Source organism: Talpa occidentalis, unplaced genomic scaffold (assembly GCF_014898055.3).
Source record: "Talpa occidentalis isolate TD23 unplaced genomic scaffold, MPIMG_talOcc4v2.1 talOcc4.7, whole genome shotgun sequence".
In the NCBI taxonomy this organism is placed as follows: domain Eukaryota; kingdom Metazoa; phylum Chordata; class Mammalia; order Eulipotyphla; family Talpidae; genus Talpa; species Talpa occidentalis.
The window spans coordinates 70,467,308-70,495,145 of record NW_023605083.1 but is presented as its reverse complement, the minus strand read 5'-3'; the positions used below and the strand labels follow the sequence as shown (position 1 = coordinate 70,495,145).

The 27,838-nt window shown below is 43.7% G+C and overlaps 1 protein-coding gene across 4 annotated transcripts in view; it reads left to right on the top strand.

Moving 5' to 3' along the window:
• Positions 1-4,386: 4,386 nt before the first annotated feature.
• The window catches only part of CDK5RAP2 (CDK5 regulatory subunit associated protein 2), a 170,673-nt gene continuing 147,221 nt past the window's right edge, over positions 4,387-27,838 (top strand). For 2 of the 4 annotated variants that reach the window (XM_054689307.1, XM_037492734.2), the window contains exons 1-4: positions 4,418-4,670; positions 11,781-11,848; positions 14,895-14,962; positions 25,975-26,085. In XM_054689307.1, the coding sequence (XP_054545282.1) occupies positions 4,609-4,670; positions 11,781-11,848; positions 14,895-14,962; positions 25,975-26,085 (309 nt within the window). In that variant the 5' untranslated portion in view covers positions 4,418-4,608. Of the gene's footprint in view, positions 4,671-11,780; positions 11,849-14,894; positions 14,963-25,974; positions 26,086-27,838 lie in introns of those variants that run through there. The other 2 variants (XM_037492736.2, XM_054689308.1) reach the window with 2 other exon arrangements.

Here is a 27,838-nt window from a genome sequence, read left to right as displayed (position 1 = left end):
GCCCCTGCCTCTTAATCCTAAACATTAAAGGGCAGAAAAGCAAATAGGGGAGACAGGCTGCCAGAAATCATCGGGGATCCTGGAATTTAGAGGCAACTGGGCTCAAATCCTGGCTTTACCATTTACCACTAATGAGACCTGGAGTAAGCTGCTTTCACCTTTTTCAATCTCAGATTTTGTATCTGCAAGTAAAATGGGAATAATAGCAGCTCCTACTCCAGAGGGTTTTTGTGAGGACTAAATAAGGTGGTGGATGTGATATGCCTGGCACAGAAATGCTCAAAATGAGTAAGCCTGCTTCTTTGTTTCTTTCTCAAGACTTTTCATGTTGGATAGCAAGTTAATGCCTTTATTTGGGAAGTCATGATTTATAACTCAACCTCTCACCAGAACACAGGTGTTTTGTGAAAGGTTCGGCGCAGTAAAGAAAAGGAGAGCCAGGCTACATTTCTCAAAGGGAGGGAAAGTTTATTGCGCCCCGGGCGGACCTCACGCACCCAAGGTGGGGGTCAGTGAAGCCGCGCACGTTGTTAGGGGGAAGCAGGGTTTTATAGGGTGAGGAGAGGTCAGGTGGGTAGTTGGGCTCATAGGGTGGGAAAAGTTTGTAGGGCAGGTGGAGGTTCTTTGTCTGAGAAGAGACTCGTGGGGGGGGGGCTCATCTTCTGAGTCCTCCAGGCAGGTATCCACATTCCTGCCCCCCAGGTGGGCTTCTGGGTAGGCTTTTGCATTGCGGCCTGCTGCATGGACCTTTCATTTTGGTTGGCAGTAGCTTTGAAATAAACACAAAGAAATAGCTCCCAGAGCTGTTGGGTCCTGATACGTCCATACAGTTCAGCCCTGGCATTTTACAGATGTAGAGAGAAAATGAGGCCCAGAGAAGACAGGTGTTCTGTCAAAGATCACAGAGTCTGTGGCAAAACCAGCTTCATTGCTTTTTTACACATTCATCTTGTTATAGGACAGGGAGAGGGGCAGCCCAAGCCCCGCAAACCTGCCTATTCTAAATGGGTTCTGCCATCCGCCACATCAACACAAAACATAGGAGACTTTAATGGGAAGAAACTTTAATTAGGAAACAATACAGGAAAGGCAAAGAGTCTAGTTTCTAAATGAAGCACCCAAAGTTACCCGTCCCCTCGTGGGTAAAAGTCCATCCATATGGGATCGGCCCAGAACAAGGCCCCAAAGCCTGCTACAAGTCTAAAGCATCTTCCAGTGGGGACCCACAGAAAAGGGTCACAAACAACCGGACAAGCCCGGAAGGAAAAGAGCAAAATCAACATCAAGATAAAAGCTGCCATTGTCACCTCCCCACGGGTCTCACCCACATCTGTGTCACCCAGTCCATGACCAAAAGACAAGCGCAGTTTCTTCACATGTCTCTAGGCTCCATGCGCCTCCTCCAGGTCTCCTGGCTCCATCCTGCTTCCTTCCTCAGTCTCTTCTGCAGCTTCTCCTCTTCCTGCTCAGCTCCACCCTCCCTTGGGTGGGGCAGGGAAACTCCCCCTTTTCTGGGGACCACCCTGTTACAATCTCATTAGTTGAACTTAGCACTGGCAAGGATTATTAGTTCCAGGACTTCAAGGTCTGTTCCTTCCTTGGAGCAGGGATTCTGGTCTGTCAAATGATTCCTGCCCATTCTCCCAGGCAGTTATTTTATTGTCAATTCTGGCCTGCCCACCTGTCCAGCAGCCCCACCATTCCCCACACCCCTGCTGCTCAACTGGGTCCAAGCCTGGGCAGGCAGGAGAGGTGCCACCTACCAGCACAGTGACCCCAGTGGACCTGTGGCTCACCTGGATCAGCGCTGGGGGAGGCCCTAGCTACTGCATTCACTACCCAGTAAACCACAAGAATATTGGGAGAGGAAAACCCATGTCCAACAGCAGCCCCAACTACAGCAGAGCAAACCTGAAAGCAAGCAGTAGGAAGAAAGAAAAATACAACTAGCCAAGCAAGTCCTCAGGGTAACAGTTCACCATAGAGAGAAAAGAAAACCACAGAACAAATCACAGAGATCTGGAAGACCTTCTTTACCTATCAGACAAGGAATTCAAAACAGTCATCATTAATAAAATTAAAGAATTGGAACAATACAAAGAAAACTCAGAAAAACAGTTCAGACATGTGCAAGAAACCTCAGAAAAGCAAATTAATGCCATGAGAAACACAATCAAGGAACAGAAGATCAACACTGAAACTTCAAATAAGAAAATAATTGAACTGCAGGGTGTAGGAAATCAATGGAGGAGATGTAAAATACTAGAGAAAGTCAAGGATGTAGAATAAACCAAACAGAAAATGAATCAGTGGGCTTGAAGATATAAATGGGGAAGGAATCAAATGAGAAAAAGAAAGAGAGCACAAAGGGGAAGAAATGAAGTAACACTGCAAGAATCATCTGACAGTATGAGGAAAGAATTAGCACATATTGCTAATTCATATTAGGCTAGATTTTGCTAAAGTGGAGAGAGTCAAGTGGGAAATATGGGATTACCTTGACTGACCTACGAAAGATATCTCAGATCATCCTCATAAAAATTATTAAAAAAATTAAAAAAATATTTATCTTTGTGTAGAAAGAACTGGGGTGTAGGCCAGAGGTTTGGGGAGGGGTTCACTGGGCACACAGTGGGGAGGAGAACAGGTGGATCTACTAAAATACACAGCTGAGGGTAGCAGAGGGTGAGACAGGAGAGGTTTGCTATGTCATTTGTGTCAGTTCCGTGGCTTGGGATCAAACTCATGCCACAGTGGCTAGTGATAGATTGATAGCGCTGAGACTTAACCCCTGTACCACCAGGAAGGCCCTATCCTCATATAAATTTTGAGGGTGTCATTTCCTCTCTCCTGGCCTCAGTTTACTGATCTGAAGTTAAAACAGTGCACAGACATGTTACTCAAGACAGTGCCAAAGGACAGTGCCCAAGGTAGGGGACCAGGTCAGTCAGTGGGTTCTCACCCATGTGCAAGTCACTCAGGCTCAGGGTCCAACAACAACAACAGTGTTTACTTAAGAAACAGGAGATTGGGAAAAGAAGTGAAAGTGTTTCTAAAGTCACAGGTTGTCTCATCACAGATACTGTCTGCAGTATCCAGAAGTCCGCAAAAAAGACTGCTAGTGGAGGATAAGGTGACCCTGCAGCAGCCCACACCTGCAGTCTGTAGGCTGGGCCAGACACCAGACCAGACAATGGGCTCACCAGCACCAGACTGGACTCTGGTTGAGAACAAGAGGCTGGGGATAGTTCTTTGTGAGCAAACACCAACAGTGAACAGCTTTTTTGAGACACCGGTCTGAGCTCAATGATGCCCCTTGCAGGTGACGGCAGAGGCAGGTGCAAAGGCTGGGTCTTCTCAAAGATCTATGGGGGTCTTGGAGTAACGGAGGTCTGGTGAACCCCATGGCAGTCATGGGATTCATACTTCTCTCTCTTTGGAGACCAGCTGCTAAATGCTTCCTCTTCAAAGTTGGTCTGATGACCCCTTCTCTCTTCAAAGGCTGCCTGCTTACTGACTCAGGCTAGCTCTTGCTTTGCCTTGTATCTTCTTTAGGGTCCCCTACCCTACAAGCCTGACTGGACAATTTTTAATCTTAAGCTCCTGATGGGACCATTTACCACCAATTACCTTGCTTTCTGTTTTCACTCCAAAATTAATTAAAGGTTGAGTCACAGCTGGAGTGCTTGAACCTAATTGGTCCATTTAGCTCAAACCTGATTGGTCCATTTAGCTCGACTCTGATAGTCTATTTAGTTTGATCCTGATTGGTCCATTTAGGAAACTGCTCCAGATACAAAGGGGAAAAGCCCACCCCTTACCCACACTGACCTTCACAGAATTCATGGTAGTCTTGGGGTGGAAGGCCCTGGTTTCAAGATGTGTTTGAGTCCTAAAGGTAATTAAGGATCACTGGGATTGAGGGGATTGGGGAAAGAAGGTTGCTGACCTCTTGGTTTATAGAGATGTTTGTTTGCTTGAAGCTAAGTGTGCCAATTACTCTCCGAGCTGGGATTTCACAGAAAGGATTTTTTTTTTTTTTTTTTAGTGAGCCAGTACCCACATTATCTGAGTTTCAAGTCAAGGAGGGTGGCTTTTGAATGCACAGACAGTAAGGTTGGGGTCATTATTGCAGAAAAGCACACTCCACGTTAGGAACTCTGAAGCTGTTGAGGGTTTGGATTTCCATCTCCCGCTGAAATTAACTGACCGAGCCCGGGTGTCGCCCTCAACAAAGATGGCACATTCCCTCGCCTCGGCCTGAGTGCCCTCATAAAAAATGGCACCACGCTTCTCATTCTTTAATCTCGCTGGTCCAGGGCAGATGCTCTGCCCTTAGTTAAGATGGCGCCCGCGCGCGATTCCCCGCCGGGTCTCTTGCCCAGTCTTTTCGGCTTCGCCGCGCGCGCCTTGGTGACCCCGCCTCGATTCCGTAGGAAGAAGCGCCGGGAAAGATGGCGGCGGTTGTGGTTTGAATTCCAGCGGCGCCGCCTGAGTCCGAACAAGAGCAGGGTTGGAGGGGGCGGGGACCTGGCGATCCGGGTGGGTCGCGACAGCTGGGGAACCACTGGCGCCGCGGACACAGACACTAACGCCACCATCTCCTTTATGTCCACGATGGACTCGGTGTTGGAAGAGGACGTCACCCTCCCGGGAACTCTCAGCTGCAGGTGCGGCCCGGGACTTGGGGTTCGCGGTAACCGGCCCGGGATTCCCGCTAATGCGGGGTTCCCGCCACCGGAGACTTGGGGTTTGCTCTTGAGGATTTGAGGAGTTCCAGAGAGCAGTGTGTCGGGTGGGTTTGGGGGTGGTTGTCTCTGGGGACCCATCTGCAGATACTGAGTGTGGAAATCCGGGGGTTCCAATCTGCACTACACCCGATTCTAGTATTCCTGGACATATTTTGAAGAGTGTGTGAGGGGCAGGCAGGGGGGTCTTCTGAAAGAGCGCAACTAGGGGTCCTTTTGGAGTGTGCCATTGGTGGGGACTGGGCGAGGGTTTAGGGACCTTGAGGGCATTTGATGGTTCATTCTGCTTTGGGAGTTTCTTTCATTACGGAGAGTGTAATTGGTCTGTCCAGACTGTACTTGTGTGTTCACATAGTGGCCACCAATACTCTGGCAATCAAGTGCTATATGGTTCAGAACCTTGGCTGGAGTTGAGCAGAATTGGCTTCAAATCCAGCCCTTTAAACTAACTGTGTGACCTTGGTAAAGAGTCTTAACCTGCCATTCCCATTTGTAGCATGGGGCTAAGCACTAATCCACCCAACAGAGTTGGGGTGAGTATTAAAAGTGGATCTGCTTACCCAGCAATTTGTTTGGCAGACATAGTGGGTGGCATGTAATCTGTGCTTAAAAATGATTGTGTTTCATCATCATCTCCAACCACCACCATCTTCAGTACAAATTGGGGAGTAGCGACTGAGTGAAGCCTCCCAAGGAACCTGTCCCAAGAGGTGGTGGGGTCCACATTGTTCATGGGGCTAGATGCTTCTCCAGGTAAGAAGGCTGGCAGAGCCCTCCTGGCGTACTCTAGGGCAGGGGCCCATGGCTGCCCTGGCTTCTTGGTTGGAGAGTGGGTAGAGGACTTGAGGAGAACCCTGACTAGGAATCTAGGGTTTATTCTGCTCTGCTCAAGATAAGATGCTTTTTTTGGTCCACAGACTAATTGGAAAGGTGACCATGTTATTTATTATGCAATCTGGTGTGCTTTTCAGAGTGAAATGGGCACAATTAATATTTATGCCTCGACAGCAGGCATAACCAGGTCCTACCTTTGTCAAACTTGGACAAATGGTTACCCTGTTTATTGAGAACCTAGTAATTACGGGGCACAGAGAAGGCTCTTTGCAGTTCCATCCTACTTGGGTCCTTTGATAGTTTGTCATCACTGTGAACTTTAATTGACTACCACTGCTCCAAGATTTCGGGGTGTGACTTTTCCCCTGGATTGCCCTAATTTCCTTCACACCTCTATTAGTCCTTTAATACTATAGCTTTAAGGCCACTTTTAGATGTAAATCTGATCGACACAGTTGCTGCATGTGGAGCAAAGCTTCTATTGCTGTTAAGGCACAGCGCATTATTAATTCTGAGGCAGCTTTTCTCATCTCAATGCCAGTTTGCTAGTCACTTAGGCATTGGGACCCAGATTTAGCTGGATTTCAATTCCAATCCTGCCTCTTCACGGTCCTGTGACCTTGGCATCTCTTGCCTTCTGTTAGCTTCACTTTCCATCCTCTGTAAAATGGGAATGTCTAAAAGGGTTTAACCCAGTTTCTGACCCAGGGTAGCAACCCAACAGATCAGCAGATATTCTCCTGTCCCCCTCTGCCTGCCTTTGTGGGACCCACATGTGCATTCATGCTGGTAACTGATCTCTTAAACTGCTCCTGACCCTCCCTGGCTTCTCACCACCCTTAGGGCGAAGTTCTTTAATATGGCTTCCCAGGTGCTTCAGGATCTGGCTCTGTCTACCTCACTGGCCTCCTGTGGCCTCCCTCTCTCTCATCCTGAACCTCCACAGCCCTTCACTCTGTGTCGGCTTCTAAACTCTTTATGGTGAATGGCCTGGCCCTGTTTTTACTGCCGTGCTTGAGCACTTGCCCTGCCTGCTCCCGGGGCTGCCCTTCCGAATTAACTTAAGGGCTGTTATTTTTCAGGTCTTAGTGGTAAGCCCCTCCTCTCCCCACTTGGGTCTTATGTACTCTTCTAGCCAACCCCACCCATCACGGACCTTTTCGCAGCCCCTACTTACCGGAGGGAGTTTCACTGACTAGCACTGTCTGATACAGTGCATTGTGAGCCTTCTATGCCATTTCAGATTTTCTGGTAGCCACATTAAAAAGTAAAAGGAAGCAGGTGAAATTAATTTTAATAATACGTATTTTAAACACAGTATTTCCATATTTTACCTTGTGCTGAATAATTCCCAAGCCTTTGTTTTAAAGACTAAACTGGAGTCTAGTTTGTCCTGAGACTTTTGTGTCATTCTCTCCGAACCTGGGGGTGCCCCAAGGAGCTGTAGCCCTGTGAGATTTAGACCCAGCACCCAGCTCCAGGGATCTCACTGCGGCCAAACCGGCATAAGCCCTTTATTATGTCCTGCCTGTAGTGTCCAAAGAGCCTGGCCTTTATACTCAGGATGGCTGGGTCTGAATCCTGCTTCAGCAGTTTCTAGCTGTGTTGCTTGCACAATTCATTTAACCCTTTTGAACCTCAGTTTCTCTTAAAGAGTGGCTGTGTGGATAAAGCAGGCTTGCGTGTAGAAAGTGCCTGGCACCTGCCAGGAAGGTCATTTAGTATTGGCTATTTTTGTGATAATATTACCATGTTGCACTGTTTCCAGGACAAAGTGCTCTGTGCTCACAGCCCTGGGTCCATCCCTTTGCTTTCATGCCCAGGCATCAGCTTCACCCCAATGGTGTATTTTGAGGAGCATAAGCTCAGTGAGTCCAGGGAACAAGTGCATCTGGCTTGCTCCCCATTGTGTATTGAGCACTGAGAACCATGTCTAGTGCACAGTAGAGACTCAATAGATACTTGTTGAACTAATCAATTTTGCTCAATCTCTGAAAACTCCCCCATGTTTCGTAGTGAAATGCAGTTTGAAAAAGAACACACGAGGACTGTCAAGTGGTACAGTCTTTCTCAAACACCATTTGGCATGATCTGTTAACATTTAAAATGTGGCTGTGTGTGTGTTAACAGCTTTACTGAAATATCACATGCCATTAAGTTTACCCATTTAGCATAGACTATGAGGATTTTTCAGTATATTTACAGAGTTGTGCAACCTTCAGTATAATCTCATCTTAGAACATTTGCATCATCCAAGAAAGAAACCCTGTGCCTGTTAGCAGTCACTCCCTGTCTTGGTTTAAGCAGCTGTAATGAAAGTGCCTTAGGTGATTTGTAGACAACAGAAACTTCTTTCTCACAGTTCCAAGAGTGGAAATCCCAGACTCAGGTGCCAGCATGGTTGGGTTCTGGTGAGGACTTCTGGCTGCAGACTGCCAGCTTCTCACTGGAACCCACATGGTGGAGAGCAGAGAGGAAGCCAACTCTGGTGGCTCTTGTAAGGCCACTAAAACCCACGTGCAGGTCTTTGTTCTCATGACCTCCAATTAATCTAATCCTAATTATCTCCTAAAGGCCTCACCTCTTATTGCCATCACATAGGCAGGGAAGGATTTCAAAAATGGATTTTGGGGTGAGACACGGCATTCAGTCCATAACATTCCCCATTCCTCATCCCTCCTCCAACTCAGTCCCAGAAACCACTTTTTGCCTATCGATTTGCCTGCTCTGAACTTTGTATGTAAACAGGATGGTACACTATGTGTTTTGTGCAGTTCTTATGTTGTAGCATGTATCTGTACATCAGTGCGTCCTTCCCACATGTGCCATATGTTTATTCACTCATTGGTTGGTAACATTATAAATAATGTTGCTGTGACCATTCATTTGTGTCCAGGTTTCTGTGTGGATTGTGTGGGAACTCTGTTTAACATTTGAAGACTTGCCCACCTCCATCCCGAGGGGGCTGCACCTTTTCACACCCTCGCCAGCAGTGTAGGGGCATCTGTCTCTCTGACTAACACTCCCTGCCTATTTGCCTCCTGCTGTCCTTGCAGGCCTGGCTCAGTATCTCATTGTGGGGTTGACAGCATTTTAATGATTGACAATGTTGAACCTGCTCTCTTGTGCTTATTAGCCATAGTGTGTGTTTTGTCCATAAAAAAACAGGAATGTTTTAACCCAGCAATTTCACTTTTTGTTATCTGTCCTATAGAAATCCTCACGCATGTACATGAGGACACCTCTAGAAGACATCCATACAGCCTTATTTGTAAAAGGAGCAACTTGGAAAACACTGAATCCCACCAGGGGGTTGGGTATATACACAGCCTTCCAAAAGTGTCTTTCAGACTGTGACCCCCTTGGCTGCTCATGAAGTTCTATACAGTAGGTTGCCACCAGAATTAAAGCAAAAATGGAATAGAACAGCCTAGAAAACATTTCAAGAATTAAGGGTATTATATTTCCTTCTGTGATGGTGGACAGTAAAGTTTAAAAAATGCCACTATAGACTGCTTTGTAGGAGTCCAAAGCAGTGCAGTAAATCTATCAGGACTGCTGAAAAACATCTTCAGGACATATTAAGAGAAGGTGCCATAGGATGATACAATTTAATTGCATTTGTTTTAATTTGAAGCCACAAGTGAAACTATTCTCTGTGTATGTACAGTTGACGTTGAACAACACGCCTTTGAACTGCCCAGTCCACTTGTTCTCAGGTTTTCTTGTAAACAGATCATGTAAACTGGCAGGATTCATATAGTTCAATACAATAAATGTATTTTTTCTTACGATTTTCTTAATAACATTTTCTATTCTCTGCATATTACAAGACTACACTTTATATTTCACATATAAGATATGTGTTAATTCACCATGTTGTCCTTGAGGCTTCCTGTCAACAACAGGAAATTAGTACTAATTTGTAAGTTTTTTGGGGGGTAGTCAGCAGTTACATGTGGATTTTCAACTGCAAGGGATTGGAGGCCCCTACCCTCTGCATTGTTCAAGGGCCAGTTATAAATGCGTAGAGAAAGGTCTGGAAGGATACTTGTCTTGCTGACAACAGTGGTTATTTCTTAGTAGGGAACTAGGATGACAGTGAGGAGCAGTCAAGGAGAGCTTTAGGTGTACCTGCATTTTTTGTATTTACATATTTCTTCTCTAATTAAGAATAAATAATATAGACTGAAAAACTTGTTGAAAGATAGTCAGAATGGCGAGTGCTCGTGTGATTGTTTCTGAGTGTGCTGTCCGGGCCTATCGTGCCTCTGGGAGCACTTCACTGCTAAAGAGCTTCTACCTCGGTCGGTCTTGAGGTGTGTGAACAGACCATAGTTGCCACTGTAAATAGGCCCAGAAACCTGTGACTCCTTTTGGATGGAGGGACAGCGAGACAAGATAAGGTGGTGAAGCTCAGGGGAGCGTTGGTTCCTTACTCCACAGAAGTCTGCAGCAGCCTCCAGGGGGCTGAGGAAGGTACTAGGGATGTCGGGAGGTATAGTATAGAGTTTGAAATCAGGTCAGTTTGGGTTTTTCAGCTTTTTAATTTTTCTGGGTGTCTCTTTCCTTTTTTAAAAAATGGCAGCATTTAAAAACTGCCCCCTATCACAGAAGAGCAGTGATGAAGGTTAGATGGGAGGCTCCTGTCCTGTCCAGTCCCATCCAGAGCTTGGAGGCCTGCCTCCCTCAGTGTGCGTTTGTTGTGATTATACTGTGTGTGTGTGTGTGTGTATGTATGTATTTTTTTTTTTTTTTTGTAATTTAGAGCACATTTCCTTAAGTTTTCTCCTTAAGTTTTTTTTTTTTTTTTAATAACAGACACATTTTATAATATCATTCACCTGACATTGGAATTTTACGACATCCAGTTTTTTGCTTGGTCCTGATCTTGAAGGTCCAGTCCAACTCCAAGGCTGGTTATAAGAATGGATTTGGATTTAGAGGTATAGAAAGAGCAACTGCTGAGAAGTCAAGCTGAGCTTCCATCAACTCCTAGCTCCCCTTTATGGAATACTCAGAGTATGCCAGGTTCCTTGCTGGGCACGTAGTATCTTGTTTAACTGACAATTACTTTATGAAGTAGCTGCTATTCCCCTTTTATAAATGAAGAAAGCAAGATTTAGAGAGTTGTGTAGCAGAACTTAGAATAGAATCCAGGGTAGGGTCTTTTATGTCAGACCACACTTCCTGTTTCTTATTTAGCTCTGTCAGTGTCTCCAGATCCTCATTGGACCTGTTTTTGTAATTAAACCTGGAAAACTTCTCTAGTAGTCAATTCTTAATTTTTGTTTGACATTCTTTTTATTTATTAAGTTGTATTACTTTTATTGAGGTAATAATGGTTACAACACTGAGTGGGAAGTGTGGGGATTCACACTTCTTCAGATTTGTTACCACACTCACCACTGAAACACCCAAAAACCTCCACTGTAGTTCACTCATAATCCTCCCCCGAATGTTCTCCTACCCTTCCCTTCCTCCTCCGCTTGCTTCATTTCTTCAGATTTCTAGGGTTTACTTTGGTTTAGATTTGTCTGTTCCTTTGTTTAGTTTCTCTGCATTACACATTTGAATGATAACATCTGATATTTGTCTTTCTCCTTGTGACTTACTTCACTTAGCATTATCCCCTCCAGTTCCATCCATGTTGTTGTTTGACATTCTTGAAGCATCTGAATTGGTGCCTGATTTTCAGAAGCTTAATTTTTATGACAGATAAAGTAATGATAATAATGATAGAAACAACAATAGCACCATTTATTGAGCACTTACTATATGCTGAGTTTTTATGTGCACTCACTATATGCTATGTGTTTATTAATTCATTTGATCTTACAGGTCCTTCTGTAGCAGAAGCTATCTTCATGTAAGCAAGTAAGATTCAGAAACATAAGCAGCTCGTATTTGGCACAGTGGTCTGCACCTGGCCTATCTTTGGCACATAGAGCACTTGATGTATGAATGAATGAATAAATGAATGAATGAATGATCTTGCTCAAGGTCACTCAGCTATTAGAGCTACAGCTGGAATTCAGCCCCAAAGTCTGACTTCTAGTATCCCTGCTGCTCATCTCCTAGGTGACTCAGCTGTGTCCCTTCTGGGCTGTGGCCTGGTACTTGTTGTGTGTGGCCTAGGCAGTTTAGCAGCCTGAGTTCAAATACTAACTCAGCTCTATCACTTGTGTTCTCTCCTAGTGGCCTTGTTCCCAATTTACCAGATAACCTGGATGGTGCTGGCTCCATTGCTGGTTTGGGAAATGGTGGTAAGTGCACCAAGCTGGGTATTCTCTTGAATCAGAACAAGGGAAGCAGATACTAGACTGTGGGGACTTTGTGGCTCTCACCCTGGGACTGGGCTCTGGTGACTCTGGGACCCGGATCCCATCCAGGCCTCGTGCTTATAGTAGACGTTCTGTGTTTTACGTATTGCTTTGCTCTCATAAACATGGGACTAGAGGAATCTGTCCTTTAGTTCTCATTTCATGAGTTTGGTTTCTTGCTACCTGTCTTAGGGGGACTCAGTCAGTGTTTGCTGAACTGCAGGACAGCATGATGGCACGGTATAGAATTGGTCAGCCACAGGGTCTGTTGGTCTCTGCTGCTGAGTGGCTGGCGGCCCAAGGAAGCTGCTGTCTGCACTTCAGTTGCCAAGGTCTTCCTGGCAGGCTGCTGGATTCCACTTGCCGGCGGAGGCCCAGCATTCCTACACGGGTCTGCCCTTTGGAGACAAATAGCTGGTTAGGCCACAGGAGACAGCATGGAGTAAATAAACTGTCTGTTGTGTTCCAGCTGGATTGTGAGGAGACTTTCTGTTTTGCAGTTTGGGTCTCACTAAACATTCTTCACAATTTTTGTTACTGATGAAAGGGAATGCTATCATGAGTATCTGTGGGAAGTGCTAATAACTTGCCTTGTTGAAATATTATAAGAGATATTTTGACTTGTGTATTTCCCTCTTCTCCAAAGTGATAAGATACAAATAAAAGGAAGTTTTTCGAACTGACAACGGAAGTGTCACAAGGTTTATTTCTGAACACTTTAATAGTTTACCCTGAGGATTTCCTTCAGAGCATGTTAACTTTTAATATAAAACCCAAGGATCCCGGTTTCTGTTCTGCCTTCCTACAAGCAGTGAGAAGCAGCAAAATGATAGCTCTGTTCCTTCACTCAGCCCAGAGTGCACGTGCTTCCAGCGAGGCTGGGCCTGGGCGCTGGCACATAGCTTTGAGCCAGGTTCCGCCAAGCCGAGGAGAGACAGGAATTACTGTGACGAATTCATGTGATGAATGTAATGAGTGAAGAAGTATAAGGTCCCCTGAGTGGGGAAAAGAGATGACCCTGGCCTGGTGGGACAACGTGGGGCAGACAAGAGTACCCCCCCGAGGATTGATGTTGGAGCTGGTACTTGAATAATGAGTGGACCCTTCATAGAGACACACCCACAGGGGGCTGGGCATGGCCCACTTGAGGGAAACAAACCTTTGTGCCTTTCATCTGGCATCTGGCACTCTTCATAGGCTGCCCAGCCCAGCTCCCGGGCCCCTTTTCTGGTGGGTGATTTCTGAACACCATGCCTGCTCCAACCTCTGGGCCTCTGTGTGGGAAGTTTCTTCTTTTGCCTTCTTTTGCCTGCTGCCTGCCTGCTGCCTTGTCAGGCCCAGCTCAGAGCTCCCTGCCACCTTTGGCTTTCTCCACTTTACTTCAACTGCTTTAAAAATACCCAGAATCAGATCAGTTCTTACCTGCTTATATTCTTGCCACCGTGGTCTCTGGCCTGGATTATCTCAGATTCTGTAACTGGTCTCCTTGGTTCTAAATGTCTTTCTCACCAAGTGACTGGTCTCAGTAAGGCCACCAGCGGGGGCCTGTGGAAACCTAAGTCCAGTCATGTTACATCTCAGCTTAGAATTCTGTGGCTCCTCGGAGCCCTGAGAAGAGCCCGCAAGGACATATCTAGTTTGTCCCCCACACCTTGTCACCTCCTCTCCCGCTGTCCCCTTTGTTTATTGCTCTCCAATCTTTTACTCTCTTGTCTGGTTCCTCACATCCATTAGGCATGCTCTTGCCTTTTCTCTTTGATCTTTCTTGTCAGGTCTGTCCAGATATCACTTTCTCAGTGAGATCTTCTCTAATTTAACCACCTTTTTAAAATTTGCAATCCTCACCCTACCCTTTGAATTTCCTATCCTTAAGCACTTAATTTTTCTCCATAGTATTTCTGACCTGTTCACACACAATGTCATTGCCCACTTACTTTGTTTATTGTCTGTTTCCTCTTTCCAGATTATCAGCTCCATTTGTAGTTTTGTTTCCTGATGTAGCCACATCCAGAGTGCTGCCCAGCTGAGAGTAGGCCCTTAGCACGTAGGCCCTTAGCACGTATCTACCTACGTCAGCTGGAGAAAGCCAAAGGTGGCAGGGAGCTCTGAGCTGAGCCTAACGAGGCAGCAGGCAGGCAGCAGGCAGAGGAGGAGGCAAAAGAAGAAACTTCCCATGCAATGAATTCATTCCTTCCCAGTACATTCCCACAGCTGTTTGTTTGTATCTCTTGCCCACTAGCTTGGGAACATCTCAGGTGCGGGGTCTGTGTCTCTCTAGCCATGTCTCCCCAGCACCTAGCGTGGTGCTTGGCACAGGGTAGGGGTATGATAAATGTTTGTGGAATAAAGACTCCATGGAAAGATTTGGGTACTGACAAAGGCTATAATTACTGTACAGCGGGGATCGGCAATTTCCGACCCAGAGCCTGCTTTTGAAAATAACCTTTCATTGGAACACAGCTTCTTGATCTGTTTATAAATTAACTGGGGCTGTTTTTGTGCTGTAACACCAAAGCTGAGCAATTGTGACAGATTTTCGGCTTTGGGTATGGCCCACAATGCCTAAAATATTTATTGTCTGATGTTTAAAGACAAAGTTTGCCAGCCCCTGCTGTCAAGTCGTTGAGACATGCTTTGTTTAATTGTGGACATAGACATGACATCCTGTTCAGCAAAATAATTTTATGACAGGCAGAAGGGAAGTCCGTATCAGGGCAGTTCTGCTTTGCTTCATGCCCAGCTCAATTTTGAGTCTACCCTCTGACAGGCATTGTTACGTTGGGGCCAGTTTAAGTAATCTGTAAATATTTGAGATGTGATGGTTTACAGCGTTCCCTAGATTTTAGTTAGTAAATCATAGCAGACTGTACCAGCAGAGTGTGCTCTGGAAGCTGTTCATCTGTTTTTCTTCTCTGGGCTCCCTTCCTTAAGAGGAGTGCTGGGCACTGCATACATGACATTTCCCTGTGTCTCTTTCATGGTTTTACAGCGCTCCCAAGCGTGTCAGAAGATACAGTGTCTCCCACCAGAGCGCGGAACATGAAGGACTTTGAAAATGTAAGTGGAGCTACCAGAGTGGCGTTTCTTGGGAAGCTTTGAAGCTGGATGATACCAGTGTTGGGAGGAACGTGGGGTCTTTGGGCTCTCTCTGTACCTACATGTGGCCTTTTTGTATGTAGGCCATTGGCGGCTTCTGACAGGACCAGCAGTTTCTAATTTTCATGTATTTTTGGCATCTCAAATGTGAGGATATTATATTGCACGGTTGAGGGGAGCCAACATTTTTCAAAGGGCTTTCATGTAATGTAACATTATTTATGTTTCCTATTTAATATCCTTGCTACAACTCTTTGGGGTATTTGTATCATCCTCATTTTACAGATAAGGTGTCTGAAGACTAGGAGACGACTCCCTTGTGGTCATGTGATGCTTAAGAGGCAGAGCTGGGATTTGAATCGGGCGTTTTCATGACCCCAAAGCCAGTGTTGGTTCCACCGTGTTGTGCTTTCACGCTGTGGGCTTCGTCTTTGCGGCAGCTGAGTGACACATGCGTAGCCTGTACCCAGGGCTGCGACGGATTGTCTGAGAAAGGACTGCGTGCTGATAGATGTGGCTTTGATGCTTCGTGTCTCCCAGCATTGTGTCTCTCATTTGTTAGGGGAGGGGAGCTGTTGTCAAGTAACAGGAAAATAAGGTTATTTTCCCAATTCCAATTCTCCTTAACAAGTTACCTGTTCAGCACTCTCATTTATCATGGGAAGAATTAGACCCTTCTTCATTTGTAACCAAATGAAATCCATACTCTGCAAGACACAGGAGATATTTATCAGGGAGAAGATGGAAGACACAGGAGAAGGACAGGCTGCAATTATGTTTCTCTCTCCCCAGTTGTCTTTACAGAACGGAGCGGTGCTGTCTCTGGATTTAATTTAGAATACTCATTACTGCTAATAGTTATCTGCAAATCACCAGTGACCAATTGAAGAAATGACTTGTCAGATCTCTAATGGAAACAAGTAATTTCTGAGCTTTGAGTTGTTATAATTTCAACTGTACGACGCGGTCTATGCTGTGGGGTCTGGGGCCTCAAGCGAATGAGATTTGATTATTCCTCATTGTGTATAATTAAAATGTGCTCTATTATTCAATGGTTGTACCTGTTTTATCAAAAGAGTAATAATAGTTACTGTTGATTGAACCCTCACTCCGAGCTGGGCACTGGAAGTACCACGCTCTTCATGTGCATGACTTTCATATTAAGGCAGCTATCTCTGCAAAATACAGACTGGCGATTTTTGAAGGGCACGGGTTTGAGTTTTATTTCTAGATGGAAAAAGGTAACGGAATCTTATAATTTTGGTTTCACATTTTATCGTCTGCCTCTTGAGTTGGCAGGAGTCTCAGAACTGAACCTTTATTACATGTAGCAAGTCTGAGGCCCTGGCACGTGGCATGGCAAAGTGGTTCTCAGAGGCCATCTGTGCTGCCTGTGGACCGCGGAGCCAGACCAGTGCTCGTCCACTTCTGCTGGGTGACCTTGGGCCAGTCTCTTAACTCTCTGCTTACTTGGTCTTTAAATTGGGCATTATAGTTTGTATGTCCTAGAGCTATTTTAAGGGCTAAATGAGTGCATATATATAAAACAAAGTTCATTGTGTGTGTGACCTAGGCTTCCTCTTGGTGTTACATTTATTATTGTTATTTATTCTACTCTGCCTCATGATTCAAATTTCCCTTGCTCAGACAAGTTGATGACCTGAATGCTGTTCTTCTTGAGGGCAAGAGAGAGCCTTCTGTGCCAATATGTTCTAGGATTTATGTTTTTACTTTATGGCTTTGGTCCTTGGGCAGCTATTAGGTTTTTATGGTGTTAATATTTTTTATTGTAGCATTTTCAAGAGCAAATTCTGCAGTTGAAATTGAAATGACCACACTGTTCTCTATGACTCCCTCTCAGTCACTGAAATTTTTCATTTGGCTGAGCCAAATGCATGATCTCTATGTAGAGGTCGTCTAAACTTTCTGTGGGATGCTTATAGGAAATACTCTTGGCATGAAGGCTTTTTAAAGTCAGCATCCATATTGAAGAGTGGACTGGAATACTTTTGATTTAAAGGGGAAACTCATGCTTTTTTTCATTCTAGTCTCAGACGACAGATATCTGAACACTAGGGTCGATTACCTCAGATCTAGCAAGACACAGGTCTCCTTTGATACTGATGGAGAGCGTTATTAATGACATCCAATGTTCATAAACACTTGTATTAAAAGGGATGGACTGAACTATAATTTATATAATCTTTCCCTGTGGATCTGTTGCAGGTTTCTTCTGAGTTTTCACTATTATGGAACTGTAGTGAATGTTCTTGTGCATGTATCTTTTTACAGTTATGTGATTATTTTTTTAGGGGAAATTCCTAGAAATGTGATTTCTGGATGTCAGAGCTTTCAAGTACAATGTGTGTGACAACATAGATACTGTAGAGTATCTGATCTGAGAACACCCAGGAGGGTATTGGAGTCAGATGAATTCCTGAGTTTCCTCATTTTACTGACCTGCCTTAGCTGCTGCTGGCAGTTATCTTACATGCAGTCTTGTTTACCAGAGGTGAACTTTGGGCAGTAAAATTTCATGTTTTTTTGTGATATTTAGGTGAGTGACTGTAGGGGCAGGAATGACACAGGGCAGGTTTTCTGATCCGGCAGACTGGGTAAAGGAGGAGTCAGAGTCTTAGAGCCCTCAGTGGCTTTTGCCGGTCTTTTATTTAGATTTGCCAGGCACATGGCAGGCAAGGGTGCTGGGGGGCCGGGAGGCTGGCAGTCCTCCCAGCCCCCAGCAAATCCTCACTCCATCTGGGTTCTCTCTGGCGTTCTCTCTGCTTCTCTTCTTCTTCTATTGGCTTCCGTTTGTTCTTGGCTTCTGCTGGTGTCCCCGCGACACCGCCCTTATAAAGTCAGTCTCTTAGCCCAGGTGTACCCACTTCAGGAGCCCGCCATCAGGCATGCATTCAGGACCACAGGGTTCCCTCATCTATCCTAATGGCGAGAGGGCAGAACAGCCTGATACTTTTTCCTTACCGTACAGTGACGTAACAGTTTTTGAATGTCCTAATTGGTTCTTGTTGAAGATTAAAAAATGATGGTGTCCAGAGATCTGTTTGTTAGGAGTTTGAGTGAGAATTAGATTCTTTTTGACAATTATCCTGTGTTTACTGCTCATTCAATGCTAGGCTCTGCCAGGTGCTTTAGCTCATTTAGTTGTCACAGCAGCCCTGTGAAGTAACTGAGTTTTATTCTCATTTTGTAGATGAGCTGACCGTGGCTCAAAGGTATTAATTAAATAATTTCCCTAAGATCACCCAGCTCACGAGTGGCAGCCTGGAGAATTCAGTCCATTTCTGCTGAACCCAGGGCTTCTGCCTCTCATCCAGCGGTGATCTTTGATTTTGGAAGCCCTTCTTGCACGCCACGGAAACTGATTGCGTGCTGGATACCTCTCTTCTATTTCGGTTGGGGCACGCCTGGTTGGAATTGCCCTGATTCTTTCTTTATGTTGTTGGGTTTTGTTTCTCTTCCCTTTTTAATGGTGTGCTAGGCTAGGTGACGCTTAAGTCAGGGAGTGTGAGTGTAATGGCAGGAAGGGACACAGTGCAGGTTTTCTGATCCAGCAGACTGGATAAAGGAGGAGTCAGAGTCCTCAGTGGCTTTTGCAGGTTTTTATTTAGATTTACCAAGCACATGGCAGGCAGGGGTGCTGGAGGGCCGGGAGGCTGGCAGTCCTCTCAGCCCCCAGCAAATCCTCACTCTATCTGGGCTCTCTGGCGTTCTCTCTGCTTCTCTTCTTCTCTCAGCTTCTGCTTCTCTCTCGGCTTCTCTGCTCCTGCTGGCGTCCCTGTGCTGCCACCCTTAAAAGCCCAGTCTTAGCCCAAGTGAATCCCATCTACATATGCCCATACCCTATTCCAGGTGCCTGCCATCAGGCATGCATTCAGGACTGCAGGGTTCCATCATCTATCCTGATGGCGGGAGGGCAGAAAAGCCTGATACTTTTTACCTTACCCTACAGTCCACCCCCTCAGAGTTTTCTGCCATATTGTCTGTATAAGTTACATATGTTTCTCTTGGCAATAGAAAACTGCAGCCATGGCCCACAAAAACAAATAATATACATCACAATAGAACAACAAAATATGTAAAATACAACAGAACACAAATAATTCCAGGCAGGGCACCAACCTAGCGGCAAAAGACAATTATTGGCACTAGCAGATGAGCCACCAAATCTGCTGCTGAAGGCACTGCTCATACGAGAGAGGGGAACCACTCACGGCATCTACTAGAACACACCAGGAGCCGTCAGGCTTCCTGGCCTTCTCTGGCTGCAGTCTTGTCTACAAGCCACACACCGCATCCACCCCCACTCACTCTGGGATTGGCGATTCTATACTGTTGGGGTAATTGCCATCCCTCAGTGTTTCTGTCTGCTGTCGCTCCAATACTCAGCTTTCATAACCACCAGTGCGACACGCAGACCCCTGCACTCAGGCCAACCCACTGCACAAGCACATGGGTCGGGGATCCAAACTGCACATGCGGCCTCTCTTGGGTCCCCTCTTTGGCTTAGGCTCCACCCCAAGCCGTGTTCCCCACCCGTCCCCCAAGGATGGGTTCCTCAGCTCCTCACCCTCACTCGACAACGAGCAGGGAATCACCCACGGGTGATTTTACGAGACTCACTGGCCTTAGCTTGCTTAATGCTTAACAGCCACTCAGGGCTTCCCAAACTTAGCATCAGTACCAGCTTTTGCCTTCTCAGTTGGCTTTTCTCTTCTGCTTAGCTGCTGGGCAATACACCAGCTGCTTTTGGCCACCAAGGCCCACTGGCCACCCCCAGATTCCCATCTCTGGGGGTGTATAATCTTCCCCCAGGGTCCCAAAACAACATTAACTTGCCAAAGTTCCTCTGCCTTCTGGTGGGATTGTCAGTCCAAGTTCATCAGTCCAAGTCCATCAGCCCAAGTCCATCAGGCTTCTCCCTACATCAGCACTGGCAAGCTCTGAATCGTGGTCCTCTCTTCCCCGACGATTCTGCTGCCTCAGGGGCCGTTGGCTGGTCCTCTTGGGCCGTCTCCTTCACACGAGATCTTGTTCCGTAGCTCCCGGACCTTGTCCACCTCCTGTGCCACCATGACGCCTCCAGCACCGTCACAGGCTTTTGGTCTGCTACTCCTCAGTCCCTCCAGGTCTTTGGAGGGCTCCATACCTGTCTGCATGGATCATCCTGCCGACTATGCCAATTGTAGGGGCAGTGAGGAAGCCAGAATGGCTGAGTAGCAAGCTCCTTCAGAATCTGCCCCGCTGCTGAGCTGGGGCCCCTCTCCATCTTCGGAGATCAACACCAATAATCATGTGGGGATGTTTCCCACATGATTCCCATGCTTACTTTTGAGCATTAAGTTTCCAAGTCATATTTGGTGGGTTTTATATTGGGGGGTATTTATTCCCATGGTATGGGAAGCTGGTTTCAGTTTTTCCAACTCGTATTTTTTCCCCTTAAACTTGTGTCTCTTAACAGGAAAGTACAGATGAGAAAGAAGATTATTAGTATGTTTTAGGTTTCATGTTGTGCCGGGCATAATATTATACATTCTAATTTTTTTAATCCTAATAGTAGCCTATAAGGAAATGGACTTGACTAAGGTCATCCAGCTAGTCAGTAGTCTGGACCGTACTCATCCCCTCCTTTCGTCATTCATTTGATAGATGTTGATTGTCTTCTGTCTTGCAGGTACAGCGATAAACCTCAGGCCAGCAGCTCAGCGACAGCTAGATAATGTCCCTGCCCTCCAGAAGTAAATTGTATTCATATAATAAACCTGATAGTAAATACTGAATGTGTAAATGAAGATAAATACATGTTGTCAAAAATCCTAACAAGTAGTTCTGTGTTTGAGTGACCTGGCAGAAGTGGTCAAGGTGGGATCTCTGGGAAAGGTAGTAAGAAGGGCCTCTCTGAGCAGTGACCTGACTTGAGATGAAAGGATGGGACTGAACCAGCTTGGCAGTTGCTGCAGGATATACCGTGAGACTCAAGTGGCAGGTGGGGGCCAGATCACATGGCATTTTGTGGCCTTGGAGGGATTCTAGAAGGAATGGGGAAAAAAAAAAAAACAGAACAGTGGAGTATCATGAACCAGATCTCTCTGACTTAGAAACCTGTGGCCCACTCTTCGTTACACTGCTTTCCAAAAAATTCTTAAATGTGTCTACCCACCTTTCACTCAGTCATATTAATTTAGCAATGTCTCTTCTAGACAAAAAGTACAGTATAGATATGTTCCTGCTCTCTTAGAGGGTAGAAAAACAGGTGACCCTCCTGTACAAGGGAGTGTGGCAATCAGGAAAGTAGAGAGTGTGTGGGGATATCTGGAAGGGGCCCCAGCCCAGCCTTATGGTGGTAGTCAGAGAAAACTTTATGAGAGAAGCGCTCTCAAGCACTACACACACTGACACAGGCATGGCTGGGGGAGATGGTGCTGCCTGTATCTAGCATTACTCATTTTTGTTCATCTGGCCCTGTGGTGTTTATAGTGAACTTCCCAAGTCTTACTTATCTTTCTCTCATTTTTCTTAAAAGCTCCTGTACCTATAAATAGGACAAATATTCTTTCAAGTGTTGCTAAGAGTTTTTTTTTTTTTTGCTAAGAGTTTTGGCAGTGTATAGTGTGGGCATTCTAAACAACCTCCATAAATATTTTATTGGGAGCTTAGTGATAGCATAAGGTTTCTCTTTATTGTAAGCATCTGGCAGGGTAGACTTTTGTTTGAATGAATATTTGATGTGCAGTTTCCTTAAAACATTTGAAAGGAGGCTTTAATGAACCTACCAATTGTTTCTGGTGCTGTTCTTATTGCCACAAAATTGAACACAGAAGTTAACAAGGGGCCAAGAGCAGACAGTTTGAAATATACTTAATGTCGAGTGTGCTTATCATTTTCTCTTATTCAGAAATCAAAGCATGTAAGAAGAGTATATGCCATAGCCAATTTTTTTTTTAGAATGCTGAAAAAAAAACTGGTGAATGTATTTATTAGGGATATATTAGCATTCAAGGATAGCTGTTGATAATTTTGCTATATTTCATTTTGTTGTTTCTAAATCAACTTTATTGAGATACAACTTATATAAAATAAAATTCCCCAATTTAAAGTGGTGGATGAGTTTTGACAAATGGATGCTGTCTTATAGCCTCTGTCAGAATCAAGAAGTTTCTTTTCTTTTTTTTTAAAAAGATTATTTATGCATACAAGAGCTGGGGTATAGGCCAGAGGTAGGGGGTGTGTGTGTGTGAGAGGATTCACCAGAGACAGAATGGGGAACAGAACAGGCAGATTGACCAAAGTACACTGCTGAGGGGAGCAGTGGGCGAGTCAGGAGAGGTCTGCTGCGCCTGGTCGGCCTGGGGATCGAGCTCGTGCAGCAGAGGCTGTAGAAGCTTCATAGGTTGCGTCTTAACCCCTTGTGCCACCAGGGAGGCCCAAGAGGTTTCTTTTTTCCTGTATCTGTGCATATAGTTCTAGGTCCATGTCACCCTTGCCACAATCAGAATATGCGGTAGTTCAATAATGTGAAAATATTCTCGTGTGTTGTCTCTTCGTGGTCAAACCCTCTCTTCATCCCAAACCTCTGGCAGCTAATCTGTTTTTCTATCCCTATTATTTTGCTTTTTTCAGATGTCTTATAAATGGAATCAGGCACTGCAGTCTTTTGAGGCCAGCTTCTTTCCCTCTCTGTAATGCCTTTGAAATTCATTCATGTTATGTGTGCAAAGTAGCTGAGCGGTATTCCGTCCCAGGATGTACACTCTACTCACCCTTTGAATGAAGGAGGTTGGGTACTTTCCAGTTCTGGCAATTATTAATACAGCTGTAGTAAACATTCCTTTCCAGGTTTTTAGTGAGCACGGTTTTTCATTTCTCTCGAGTAAATACTTAGGGGTGAATTGCTGAGTCATGTGGTAAGTATAGCTTTTTTGTAAGAAGTGCCACAATCTTTTCCAGAATGGTTGTGCCATTTTGCATTCCTGTCAGCAAAGTATGAGAATTCTGATGGTTTCATATGCTCATCAGCATGTGGGATTGCAAATTAAATTTTTTTTTAGCCATTCTTATGGTTGTACAGTGGTATCTTATTGTAGTTTTACTTTGTATTTTCTTAATGACTAAAGTTAGTGAGAATGTTTTCTTGTGCTTATTTGTCATCTTTGTATCTTCCATAGTGAAGTTTCTTTTCAAATCTTTGGCCAGGTTTTTTTTTTTTTTTTAAATTGGGTTGTTTTCTTAGTTATATTTGGAGAGTTATTTGTGTACTCTAGGTACAATTCCTGTATTGGATAGTGATTTACAGATATTTTCTCTCAGTATGTGGCTTGCCCTTTTGTTCTTTTAATGTTATTTTCAATGCAAATGTTTTAATTTTTGATGATATATTAAAAATGTATTTTTTAAATGAATCATGCCTTGTTGTAGCTAAGAACTAGTACCAAAGATTTCCCTCTACATGGTTTTCTCAAAGTTAATAGTTTTACGTTTTATATTTAGAAATGTGATCTAATTTGAGTTAACTCTTATTTCAAGTGTGAGGTTTAGATCAAGGTTCATTTTTTTTTTTTTTTTGACAAATGTACTTTTGTCAAAAATCAGTTGGTTATAATTGTATGAGTTCATTTCTGTATTGTGTTTTGTTGGATTGTTTTTCAAAATTATTTTCACTCATCTAGTCCTTTTACTGTTCCAAATAAATGCTAGAATCAACTTGTTTCTAGCTACAAAAAAACCTGCTGTATTTTTTTTTTTTTGAGATTTATTAAATCTTTAGATCAATTAGAAGAGATATGGTATCTTTATTGTGGTAAATCTTTTGATCCTTGAATTTGGTAAGCCTTTTCACTTATTTAGGTTTTCTTGATCTCACCAACATTTTGTGGTTTTAAGTATACATGTTTTATTAGATTTATACTTGGAATTTCATTTTTGGAGGTGTACTAAATGATATTTAAAATATTCAGTTTCACATGCAATTTGCAGCAACATGGATGGCGCTGGAAGGGACCATGCTCAGCGAAATAAGCCAGAAAGAAAAAGAAAAATACCGGATGGTCTCACTCATAGCAGGAATCTAGAAAACTTAAATAAGGGACCAGGAAAATGAATAATTATAAGAAAGTGAAAATCAAAATCAACAAAAAACTATGAACCAGAGACACTCTATGGGGGGTGGGGGCAGGGAGGGGAGGGATTGGGGTCAAAATAAGGGGATTGCAATTGTATGGGGAATATAAAAATAAAATTTATTTAAAAAAATAAAATATTCAGTTTCTAATTCTTTGTTGCTAGTATATGATTGATATTTGCAGGTTGATTTTGCTAAACTCACAAATTCTAGAAACTTTTTTGAAATTTTATGCAGACGATCATATCATCTTCAAGTAAGGATGGTTTTATTTCTTGTTGTCCCATCTAATGCCTTTGATTTCTTTCCCTGTGTTAGTGTACTGTTTAGGGCTTCAAATACAGTGTAGAATAGAAATTGTGAGAGGTATTCTTTTCTTATTCTTAGTGGTGGGAGAGTGGCAGTCAGCCTCTCATCTTTAATTATTGCTATATTTCTTATAAATGTGTGGATTTAAAAAAAATTATTTTATATATTTTTTACATCATTTTTCATTTTTGTACAATGTAGGCATTTTCATCTTAGTTATTGTCCCCGTAAAATTCCCACCCCCCCTTGTTTTGATCCTACTCCCTCCCCCCGCTCCTGTAGTATGTTTCTGGTTTATAGTTGCCTATTGATTTTGATTTTTACTTTATTATAATTAGTCTTTTTCCTGATCCCTTATTGAGGTTTTCTAAATTCCTGCTATAATGAGACCATCCAGTATTTTTCTTTTTCTTTCTGGCTTATTTCACTGAGCATGATCCCTTCCAGTTCCATCCATGTTGCTGCAAATGGCATGAGTTTATCTTTTTTTTGATTGCTGATAATATCCATTGTGTATATGTACCACATCTTCTTGATCCAATCATCTATTTTTGGGCATTTGGGTTGTTTCCATAGCTTACCTATTATAAATAGTGCGGCAATAAACATAGGGGTGCAGGTGTCCTTTTGAATTAGTGTTTTTGTGTCCTTTGGGTAAATACCTAAGAGTGGGATTGCTGGATCATATGGAAACTCCATTTTTAGCAGATTGAGGTACTTCCAATGTGTAGAATTTTTATAACTGCTCTTTAGCAAATTAAGAAAGTTTTCTTTAATTCCTAGTTTGCTGAGTTTTTATCTTGAGTGGCTGTTGGGTTTTATAAATTTTTTCCTATGTCTGTTGATATCACTTATTCTTTAATCTTTTAGTTTGGTGAATTATATGGATAGACTTTTGAATATTGAATTAACCTCATATTCCTGGAATAAATCCTACTCATGATGTAATTAATCTTTTTTTCAATTTGCTAAAATTTAGTTGAGGGTTTTTGTGTTCCATGTTCAGTACGGATTTCTTGAAATGTTTTGTTTGGTTTTGGCATCAAGGTAATACTGCTCTCATAAAATGAACTGGGGAAATTACTTTATCTTCTATTTTCTAGAAGAGATTGTGTAGCATTGGTATTATTCCTCTTTTAAGTATTTGGTAGAAACCGCTACTGAAATCATCTGGGTCTGAAGTATTATTTTGAATGTTTTTCAATTACAAATTCAATTTTTTTTGTAATTCAGGTTTTCTCTTTGGTGAATTTTGATAATTTGTGCTTTTTGAGGAATTGTGTTGTTTCATCCTTGTCCAATTTACATGTGCAGAGTTGAAGGCACTCTTCTCTGTTTTGTCCTTTTAATTGCTGTGGAGTTTGTAGTGATAACTCCTCTTTCATCCTGTTTTGGTACAGGTGTAGCAAAGGTAAACCTTCTCCATATTTAGTATTTGTAGCACTTGTTGCCTTGGAAGCTGTGGGTATTAATGTTGGCACCATCCCTTCGACCTTATTTTGATGACCCTCCTATACTTATTTTCCAGCAAATCACTGAACTCAAGAAAGAAAACTTTAACCTAAAACTCCGCATCTATTTCCTCGAGGAAAGAATGCAGCAGGAATTCAATTGCCCCACTGATCTCATCTATAAAACTGTGAGTGTCCCACTTCTTCCTGCTCTCCCTAGTGCCTTTTCTCAGTCATTCCAAGCAGAAATTTGATTAATATTTGTTCTCAGAGTTAGCATGAATAGATAGCACTGCTTTCATTTAATTTGAATTTATTACAGGGAACATGAAGATAATAGGATGACCTTAATATTAAGCAAAGAGATACAAGATTAATTTTTAGGAAGTCTTAAAATCAGAATTCGGTCTTCCTCTCAGTTGCCTTTTTTCTAATTATTTATCATGTAGACAAAGACATGGAAATGATGGAATATCTTTGCAATTGAATCCTACTGTTACCAACTAACTTGTGTAACCATAGGCAGGTCACTCAGCTCTCTGGGATTGCTTCCAGAGTTAAGTGATAACCCCTCCATTGTAGGGTTCTTTGTGTGGATTAAAATGAGATGACAGATGAGAAGGCCCAGCATGTAGTCTGTATTCCATAATTGTCATCATTGTCTTAAGGAGACTTCCACTGGCAGCCCAGAGTTTTATAGTTAGGATTGTCAGTTTTCCTGTGCTGTGCCTTGTCTGTATTCCTTGTGTGCTTGCTTATAAGTGTCAGAAAAAAAAAGTCTCTTCCAGCTGATGTCTTGACCTGGAGGTCTGTGCCCGAAAACAAATCTTGGTTCTCTAAGTTGAAAAACGAACTTAGCTTTCTTGAAAGGACATGAGTACAGACAGTATTTCAGTGCCTGTTTCTTGGCTTTCTCGCCTAGATTAGCCCTGGGCCTGGGAATTATTCCATCTTTTCTCTTTAGAAGTTTGCACCAGTGGAAACTTTTGGAGGAAGGAAGAGAGCTCTCCTTGAGTTTCAGCAGATGAACTTAAATGGACCAGTCTTGAAGAGAGATCGTACTGTACTTCTGGGCTTTTTCAAGAGTTGAAAAGCCTTTTGTCCTTCAAGACAGTTTTTTTTTCCTTCTGTGTGGGGGTGGGAAGGCTATGAGGATGTCCCCCTTTTGGGAAGGGGGCAGTGATACAATCAAAACTTTAAAGAAAAGCCTAAAATATTTTATATGGAAATGTATTCACGTGTCTCAGAACTTCTAGGGTGATAGGAAGCCCAGACATGGCAAGTGTCTGCTCCCCTAGGCTCTGACCATTTGCACAGGCCTACCCTGTGTAGCGGGGGTTAGTCTTATCTTTCAGGAGAGGAAGCTGAAGCTCGGGGAGGACCAGTTGCTTGCTTGATGGCCTATAACTACCATGGAGATAGATTTTGAGCCCAATTTTCCCGACCTCAGTGCACTGCTCTGTTTCCTGTGGTCTGATTAAATCACTTGATTTCACTGCACTTTTATTTCAGTTTAAGCTTTCGGATTAGGGGTACATGGCTCAAAATTGAAAAAGCACAGAAGGTATATGCTGACAAGATTTTTTTAAATAAAGAGTTATTTATTTGTGCATACAAGAATAGGGGTACAGGCCAGAGATGTAGTGGGTGAGAGGATTCACCAGAGACAGAATGGAGAGCAGAACAGGCAGATGTACTGAGATACACTGCTGAGGGGAGCAGCGGGTGAGACAGGAGAGGTCTGCTGCACCATGTGGGTCACCTCCCTGGCCGGGGTTTGAACTAGTGCTGCAGTGGCTGTGGATAGCATCATAGTGCTGAGACTTAACCCCTTGCGCCACCAGGGAGACCCCTACACTGAAAAGATTTCTTCTACCCTTGTCTTCTCTTCCCCTGGATGTAGCCACTATTATTAATTCCTTCTACAGAGAACTCTTTATA